This window comes from Leuciscus leuciscus (genome assembly GCF_965113295.1).
Source record: "Leuciscus leuciscus genome assembly, chromosome: 14".
In the NCBI taxonomy this organism is placed as follows: domain Eukaryota; kingdom Metazoa; phylum Chordata; class Actinopteri; order Cypriniformes; family Leuciscidae; genus Leuciscus; species Leuciscus leuciscus.
The window spans coordinates 13,564,812-13,574,465 of NC_138738.1; the positions used below are offsets into that span (position 1 = coordinate 13,564,812).

General features: G+C 39.8%; 1 protein-coding gene and 1 long non-coding RNA gene across 2 annotated transcripts in view; both read left to right on the top strand.

Annotated features, from left to right (window-relative positions):
• Positions 1-3,648, top strand: part of LOC309474795 — a 51,697-nt gene extending 48,049 nt beyond the window's left edge. Inside the window, exon 3 of the long non-coding RNA XR_014197420.1 lies at positions 1,825-3,648. This is a non-coding gene — a long non-coding RNA (uncharacterized lncRNA). The remainder of the gene's footprint in view (positions 1-1,824) is intronic.
• A 3,595-nt stretch (positions 3,649-7,243) lies between these two features.
• Positions 7,244-9,022, top strand: her6 (hairy-related 6). Its single transcript, XM_082137415.1, has 4 exons — positions 7,244-7,540; positions 7,676-7,771; positions 7,904-7,991; positions 8,195-9,022. The coding sequence occupies exons 1-4, from the start codon at positions 7,433-7,435 to the stop codon at positions 8,713-8,715; spliced, it is 813 nt and encodes a 270-aa protein (XP_081993541.1). The 5' UTR covers positions 7,244-7,432; the 3' UTR covers positions 8,716-9,022.
• The last annotated feature ends 632 nt before the right edge of the window (positions 9,023-9,654 follow it).

The following is a 9,654-nucleotide window of genomic DNA, read 5'->3' on the forward strand; positions in this document are numbered from 1 at the left end:
AACCAGGGAGCTGTTATCAAGGGACCTGGCCTTGCTTGAGGTGGAGGTGCAACTGTGACCCTTAAACATTTTCAACATCTGCTTCTACAAGGAGTCAGATATGGGAATAACTAATTTATGCAGATTCAATCAATGCTGGACACTAAAACCAAATTCAATATTTATGTTCTGAAAGCAAAACCCAAAAGATGACATTGTGTAGGGAAAGACAATGAAAAGACAATGAAAAAAAATGCTTTTATAATCAGTTATTAGTTAGCAATGTGTGCATTTTAGGATCTTTTAGAGAACGCTTATTAGAAAAAAATACAAAATATGTGTGCATATCCAAATCCCAGAATTGGGCTCATATGCAAGAAAAAAAACTAAAACAAACAATCTTTAAAGATATATATATATATATATATAGTGTAGTTGATAAATTAAAGAGTACTGGGCTAGTAAACGCATAAAGACAAATGTATAAGTCACCCCACACTCATCGCTCATGCAAAAATAAAATAAAAATGAAATAAAAAAATATTTTATTGAAAAAAACAGATGAAGGCATAAGACCTACAAGAAAAGAAATCCTCATTTAGCCCTGATGGAGTCTAAATCCAAAAGCATTCCCCTGAATAATTTCCTTTCTGAATAACCGCTTCATGAAGCTTTCTGTACCTTTTCAATACCAGTTTATTGGAGAGCCAATAGCGTTATGTTATTTTGGTTAAAATTTAACGCTATAGAGGACTAATATTCAGCATATGAACGTATAAAAAATGGACAAATACATTGCATGCTTTATAGAAAAGTGAACGAATAATTAAAACAATTCTATGATAGGCTTTGATATGATATGATATGTAAATTGAGAGGTGAAGGAAGTTCAACAAATCATGCAGTCTGTTTACACTCTCCCAGTGCCTGTTACAGTAATTAAGCAAGAAAACTAAAGAGGGCCTAAGCCTTCAACAGTTTATCTACTGTAAACAACAGGACTCCCTGAAGAGGAAACAGGCCGGTTTATTCACCTGTAATTCAAATGCAGCAAGATCAAGATCCTTTTTGTAAACAAAAACCCATTTCTTGGCCATTGTGTGCAGAATACTTCTTTATCTCTAGGGTTCAGATAGCATCAACAGCGTGAGAAAGACTGCTATCAGTTATCAGCTATCTCAAACTTAAAGAATGTTTTCAATGTTTGAGGTCTGAGAAATTCTCAATTGAAAGACTAATTAAATTAAGCAACATATACACATAATGTTGCATGGTACGTTAATGCACAATGAAGTGCTTCATGCATTTATTTGAGCTTGGAAGGCTTGTCATTAGCAATAACGCCCCAGGCTTGTTAATTCACTCACCACCCAAACCAGTCGAGCCTGGCAGCCAGATACTCATGCTTAAGTAGTGACCCATGACCCAGTCTCTACTGCCTCCTCCACATAAGCACACAGCCCCTGGTACGCCGCTCCATGGGAGAGAGATCTTGGCTAAGCTTTACTAAAGATTCCCCCTAAGGCACACGCTTCTCCCCTGCCACAGAAGAAGCAGGAGCAGCAACAGGAGCCGAAGCGAGCCCGGAAAGGCTTGAATCACCACTGCGCTAGGCATCTGTTGGAAAAAATCCCCAGCCCCTGCTAAATACAAAAACACAGAGCGCTAATGTCTGCGAGGCTGGTGGTGACCCCGAGTGATCTGTGTGTGTGCGTGCGTGCGTGAAGGTGTGTTTTGGTCTCGGGGAATTTACATGTAGGTGTGCGCATGTGTGCGTATATGCATGTGCGTGAAGAGCACTGTGAATCGACGCTTTTATCACGCCCCTGCCTCTGTTCCCCTCAGGCCCTGGAGGCTGTGCTGTTCAGAGCCTTGCTTCTGTGTGTGAGTATGTGGCGCCTATGTTCCAGCACTCGCTCTGGCTGCTGCGTCTGCTTCGTGGGAAGACTGCTGGAGGGTCTACAAAGCAACACTCACTCCCCTCTCTCATCTCTCCCACCTCTTATTTCGCTTCCTTTCTCTCTGTCTCTCTGTACTTTGAAGGGTCTTGGTGCTGGAAGAAACTTCGGCACCCTCTCACATTTTTTACTTCAGCAAGTGGTTGTCTACTTATATATTGGTTACAGGCTATATTAATCATTCTCGATAAACAGAACACACATAGACAAGTGAATATACTGTACCAAGGCACTGTAAAAGGTGAGGTGCACCAATAACAATAAAGGCAACTGTTTTCATGGCTTTTGTTGTTGTTGTTGTTGTTGTTGGTTGAATTATTTGATAATAATAATACTGCACTTAAAATGCCAGTTTAAATCTGTCATATCTGTAACAATAACCAACTCAAAGGGATAGTTAGTTCACCCAAAAATGTAACTTCTGTCATCAGGCCATCAAACCTGTATGAGTGTTTGCATGGTAATGGATATGACAATGTTGATATGTTTGGTCATGGCGGAACAGATCTGCTATGCTGCTGCTGCTGCTGCAGAGCAAGTATGGGACTTCCCACTGCCAATACATACATGACACGCTGCTGTGAGCAAGTAAGTATGCTGCTGCTATGAATTACCCATTGCAGATCTATACAGGTGGAGCTGGGGAAGGTGGAGGGTTTCTGAAAGCGCACTGCACTGCTATAGCAAATGCTGACCAAGTATTTAAAGGTCGAACAGCAAGCTTATTGGCTACTGATACAGCAGGAACCAATCAGCTGTGCCCTACAGAGAATGACGTGTCCAAGCAGATTGAGTTAAGGACCTATTAGCCTGCGCCATCTAGAGTTTCATGAATGAACTTCGTATTTCTTCTGTGGAACACAAAAGAAGATATTTTGATTACTTGTCCATACAAGACAAAACATTCATCAAAATACATTCTTTTGTGTTCTGCTGAAGAAAGAAAGTCATATAGATCTTAGTCAGGGTAACGCCATATTTATTTTTTGACAGGAATGAAAACAAGGCTGTGATGGATCAAAGTACAGTGCATCAATGGACTGTACTTTTGTTTGACAACATACCGTTTATAAACTGTGGTTACACTTTATTTTAAGGTGACGTAGTTACATCGTACTTAATTAACTATATGTACTTATATAGAATTACGTTAGGGTTAGGGTTTGGCTTAGGGTTAGTTACTTGTAATTGTACTTGCAATTATGGATCATTTACTATTATTACTATAATAAGTACATGCAATAACGTGTAACTACATCACTTTAAAATAAACCGTTACCTAAACTGTTTTGAAAGTTGTGAGTTGTAAAAATTAAACACTAAAAATGACATACAGGGTGGGTCTTTCCCTCACAGCCTTGTTTTCATCTGTGTGAAATTCAATATGGAGTCTAACCTGACTAGGTCTATAGGTTTGAAACAACATGCAAGTGAGTAAATAATGACAGATTATCAGATTATTTTCAGATCTAACATCCTAAAAAGAGTTATGTGCAAACTGTTCTCTTCGTTTACGTTTAAACTGTTCAATTGTAAATCGTATCCGTAATTTCATGTTTTTATCAGAAATATACATGGAGAGCCAAGTGCTTGTTGGCTTAAACTATTAAAAACATCACATACTCATCACAAAACAACAAATGTGAAAGCAATCAACCAACAATAAAGAAAACCTGGCAAACAGTCAAATGCAATCAGTTCAAACCTGAGAAGACCATAAATGGGACAAAACATTGTAATTTCTCTTTTGAACTGTAAGTAAACTTATTTGTATTGTTATCAAGCATCATTTACCTGATCTAAGAATTTTTTTACAGACACTAAACATAGTCTAAAATTAATCTGCTCGTTATCACATGGATATCAGCCAATGTCATTTTACGTATTTCAGCAAGCCATCAAAGGTGATTGACAGCTCCTTGAGCGAGGCTGACACCATGACACCCTCACTGCCGGCTGCCCGACCTCTTCAAGAGATCCCTATGAGCCGTCAACAGCAACTTTCCTTTGGCAGCTGGCATTCATCACTGGCTTACACATTAACTTTACACTGGCTCTGTGATTGCAGCTCAGCTTGTTTGGGAGCATGCTATCTCCCACTTTCTCACGTACTTTAGTCCTGATTACATTATTGCTGTGTGTGGACAGCCATGGTTGAGAGACCTCAATAAAGATATGATTCTGAGAGAGAGAGAGAAGAGTGGGGTGGAAGGGGGCTGCAGAGGGAAGTGTATGATTGCTTACGTGAGCGAGCGAGATCAAGAGAGAGATAGAAGCGGTGACATAAAGACTTTGCTAAAATGAGTATATGTTGCTTTAACTATATTATGTCAATAAAAGTGCCAATAAAACTGAGTGACACAAAATAATATGGACTTTTTACAAGGCTATCATTAACTTAATTGCATAGATGTATGCTGTTCTTCATTGTTGCAATTAATACACACTGAACAATGAGCCAATTTTTTTCCCCATATAGACACAATAACGACATGATCTCACAAAAGGTAACACTGCAGGAAAATGCACACGGGACTGGCAGCGTCCAGGTGCTTGGGGGGTGGGTAAGGGGGGTAAAGGGAGGGACAACGCAACCTGCCCGTAATTCAATGCACCCTCTAGATCCCTTGTGCAACACGAGCATGAGAAAGTTACTCATGCGGAGACGAAAGGTTTCTGAATCTACCGGTCTTTGTCTACTTGACATCAATACATTTGTTTTGCGAGTCCTTTACAAGTGTGAGAAAGAGCGATGAATCTGTTTCGCAGTGTAAACAAACGGGACATTGAGTACTCTGAGTACTACGTTTTTCTAAAAATGTGTGGAGCAGATTTTGAATGTAACTCAGTGTTTTTGTGTCTCAAACTTTGATATAGTATTCCCATATTTATCTGCTTCAAATTTGCATTGTTTAGAAATCTACTTAACACTAAACTGTGTAAATTAGTGTAAAGCACAAAGAGTGCTATTTGTTACAATGTTCCCTACATCCGAGGTGGGTTGTAACAGTAGGTGGGGTGGGTTGTGACACTAATTCACTAAGTTCAAAATAATTGTTATGCCACCCCTCCATCACCGCCCTCATTTCATAAGCAATTTAATTCAAAGCCGTATATATGCAAATAGAAAACATTTTCATTCATAAAAGCTAATAAAATAGAAAACATGTCTGGTCAGCCATTATATTAAGCTGTTTTTTTTAACACACAGCCTAGACTAAATGCATGTAGATGATAAATATTTCATTTAAATAAGAGAATATTCTCATTAAGTTCTCTCAAATAACATTCATTTTCTTACCTCAGAATTTTTTATTGGTTAAACTGATGCCCAACTCACTCCTTGGAGTTACAACAGCTGTCTTTCCAAACAATCTAAAAATAAATAAATAAATGAATAATATAGTACATAAATAAATAACGTCACAAGCTGTACAATAGAATGCTCATTTTTTGTACAAAGGTAAAGTAAAACTGATAATGAACAATATGTAATTGCTTTGTGGATCTGCTTTAAAGTATTCTCTTTTAATGTATTGCCATATAGCAGTTAATTAATATCAACATGCATGTTACATAAACGCTGTCGTGTCATCAATACTAATTGCATAGCAAAAACTGAGGAAAAGGGTGATTCGAAACGCATATAGCAACACAGACAGTTTAGCAGCCTGCCACTATGATATATCACACACACTGATGAACTGCCGGCGAACCCCCGGCGCCCTGTCCCGCAGACGCGCGCAAAGCCGGCAGGAGCAGCGCCTTCCCCCGCCGCTTGCGCGCCACGTGTCGCGGGGTCTGCAGCAGCTGGAGACTCTCACCCCTGTAAATGTGCATATCAGAGGGCTGGCAACCCACTCCACACACGCACACCAACCAGTGTCTTTACTGTTAGTGGATTATGACACCACTAACTGTCAAGTCTGTTAGTTGATGATAGATGGCAAATATATGCAATATGTTAACGTCATCGTTTAAACGTCAATACACGTCGACAATCGTTTTTGTCCAAAATGCGTTTGGACTTTGTTATTTGCGTTTCATTGCAGTAGAGGCAGAAAAGCATGAATGAATTTAGTGTTTTGTTGCGTTTGTTTGTGACCTCGTCCGAGGATCATAAAAGCATGACCTAAATTAGAGTTGCTTCTGTCAGACACAGTCAAGGACACTATCCGCGCTGTGCGCGCTTTCGGTCTGAAATATCTTCACACTGGCTCGCATTCCGATAAGCCCGATCGAGCTCTCAGTGGGCGTGGTTTTCCCAGGCTTTTAGAACAGCAGCTGCTATTTACCTTCCCTCTAATGTAAACCACCACCGCCACCCCTAGCCCGCGAGCCAAACCTCAACCACCGAGGTAATAAAACATCCTGGCACGTGCTCCACATTCACAATAGCGCTCGTGAGCCGACAGATGTCAAAATGCCAACAGCAGCGACGCGCTTAAAGAAATACAGCGCAGCCTTGTCAAATGAACTTGTACACAGAAAAAATATTTAACACACTAAAATTGAAAGCCTACAATTAATCGCTGCCTTATTTAAAATAATAATAATAATAAAAAAAGTAAAATAAAAATGGTGGGAAAGTTACAGCCTGCACTGATTGTGCACCTTTTCAGCCACTTTAAATCGAATGACAGTATTTATTGTGAAAAGTTAAATGGACTTTCTTCAGTGTTACTTTTCTTCAGTGTAATTTGACAGGGAAAATGTAAGTTAAACAGATAGGCCTATTCCTCCTCTTTTTTTTTCAGATTTATAAAAATCAGAAAATCAACTTATCAGTTGGGATATTGTAACTCTACATACTGCGGTATTTGCAACAATTTATTTAGTAAAAGGCAAACCCAGCTGCATTTTATTTGACATGTTTTGTAATGTTAAAGCCTATTGCACCCAACTTTTTTACGTTTTCTATATTGCGTAAGTATATATTTGCATTACTTAGTTTCAGTGTGGATCTATATGTGTATTGAATTGCAATTACAAAGTTTGCTGTTTCTTTGCGGAGACTGGCTCTTAAGTGTTAATATGTAAACTGAATGATTGAAGGCAGTCCCGGTTGTGCCCTAAACCCGGCCGCGCGCCATTGGCCACCCGCTCAAACGCTAAACAACCAATGGAGTGGCGCCGACCACGAGCCATCCTCCCCTCGGGCCGCGTGTCCCTCGCGCTGATTGGTAGAAAGTTACTGTGGGAAAGAAAGTTTGGGAAGTTTCACACGAGCCGTTCGCGTGCAGTCGGAGATATAAATAAGACCAACACGACGCTGAGGCAGGCAGTTGCTACGACCGCTGGCAAACGGTGAAATCAGAGACTGTGACATCATTGCCGCACCAGTTGAACTCGGGACACTTCGTGCGGATATCCATTCATATCTGGAACTGTATCTGCGTACTTTACTGCGTGTACTCTAACAGAAGATACTGAACAGGAGGATTTCTTTAAAAAATAAATAAAATAAAAAACTCATAGGATACTTCCCAGAGAAGATGCCTGCCGACATCATGGAAAAAAACTCCTCTTCTCCGGTTGCCGCGACTCCAGCGAGCATGAACAGTACACCTGATAAACCCAAAACGGCTTCGGAGCACAGGAAGGTTTGTACTGATATTACACTGTACTGCATTTATTTCCAAACATCGCACATGTGCGATGTCTACGTTACATTGCAAGAAATAGTTCCCGAAGTTCATAGACATATTGACTTATTTTTTCTTTCTTTTGCATTTTAGTCTTCTAAACCCATAATGGAGAAAAGAAGAAGAGCGAGAATCAACGAAAGCTTGGGTCAGCTGAAAACGTTAATCTTAGACGCCTTGAAAAAAGATGTAAGTATTGAAAGTCCGATTGATTCTAACAATTATATCTGGGTTACATATTAATGCATCTCTTTACATAGCCGCAATTATCTAAACCAATATATATTTTTAATTATTATTATTTTAATTTTTTTTACACAGAGCTCGAGACACTCCAAACTTGAGAAAGCGGACATTCTGGAGATGACAGTGAAACATCTCAGAAACATGCAGCGTGCACAAATGACCGGTAAGTCGCGGATCTAAACATTTTTTTGAGAACTTCCAGAAACTCGGCTGCAGTTTTTACGCAGCGTTGCTCTGTACGCTACACTTGTTTTAAATGTTGCAAGATTAGTTTTCTAGACAGAATAGAACTATAGTTACAGAACAAATTCATGTTCAGCTACTCAAGATGATCTGACCGAAAGTCTTTCCTCATTTTCTTTACAGCTGCGCTGAACACGGATCCCACCGTTCTTGGGAAATACAGAGCTGGATTCAGTGAGTGCATGAACGAGGTGACCCGGTTCCTGTCCACCTGTGAAGGGGTTAACACCGAGGTCAGGACCCGGCTGCTGGGTCACCTAGCCAGCTGCATGACGCAGATCAACGCAATGAATTACCCAACACAGCACCAGATACCTGCCGGGCCTCCTCATCCATCCTTCAACCAACCGATGGTTCAAATCCCCAGCGCGACTCAACAAGCCAACGTTGTGCCTCTTAGCGGAGTCCCCTGCAAAAGCGCGTCTTCCTCCAACTTGACTTCTGACGCAACAAAAGTTTACGGAGGTTTCCAGCTTGTGCCGGCAACGGACGGACAGTTCGCCTTTTTGATTCCCAACGCTGCCTTTGCTCCAAACGGCCCCGTTATTCCAGTGTATGCCAACAATTCCAGCACACCGGTTCCGGTGGCCGTGTCTCCGGGAGCACCGTCAGTCACAGCAGATTCCGTTTGGAGGCCTTGGTAGACAGAGAGAGAGAGAAAAAAAACTCTTATAGACTCTTAAAGACAAATTACACTTGTTTTCTTTGTTCAGCGTTTACTTTTTTTGTTCTTTTTGTATGAAATGTGTTTTAATGAGATGCTGCACTATATTTGTATAGATCAAAAGGGAGAGAAGTTCATATTGAAATAAGTTTTGTATTGTTGAATTCCGTTCAATGCATTTTTATATTTGCGGTATCTTTTCCACGTTGTGATGCCAAAGATATGTTAAATGCGCTTTCAAGTTTCTTCATTTTGGAAGATAAATAAATTACATATAAAAAATGAAACGTTTTGCCTCATTAGTTGTATTCTGTTTTCGGTTTAACCATGCTTATTCCTACTTTAAGCAAAGATTCGGGCCGTATCGCATGCAAATTAAGGCTAAACATACTGCAGCCTTTAAAGAAGCTGTTTGCTACTCTTAATCATTGTCAAGCACAAACTCAGGAAAACGTAGCCTATGATAAATCACGCCGGCGGATAAGACATTAAACGGCTCCCAGTGTAGTATGGATTTACATTGCGATCACTGGGTTGGCCTACGTCTAACAAGTTATTTTAATATTTTTTTTTTCCTGTTAAACATCGCAATCAACTGATCAAACTACACCTGTCACATCCTTGTTTTCATTCTCAAAAAAAACAAAAAAAAAACGTCTACACTGAATAGGTTTATAGTCACAGGCTGACTGATCATACAACTTCTAGATTAGGCTATAGCCTATTGATTGATAGTGAAACCACGTTTTTTTATAGTTATTTTTTTATAATAGCCTGCTTTTCTCTTATCGCTAAAGAGAAATATCATAAAACTTTAAGTTTAATTATGAAGATTCTCAAAAAAGAGGAAAGATATTTTTTGGTAACTATAGATGCTATGTCGAACACAGGGGCTATTGGAATAAGGTTGAATTAATAG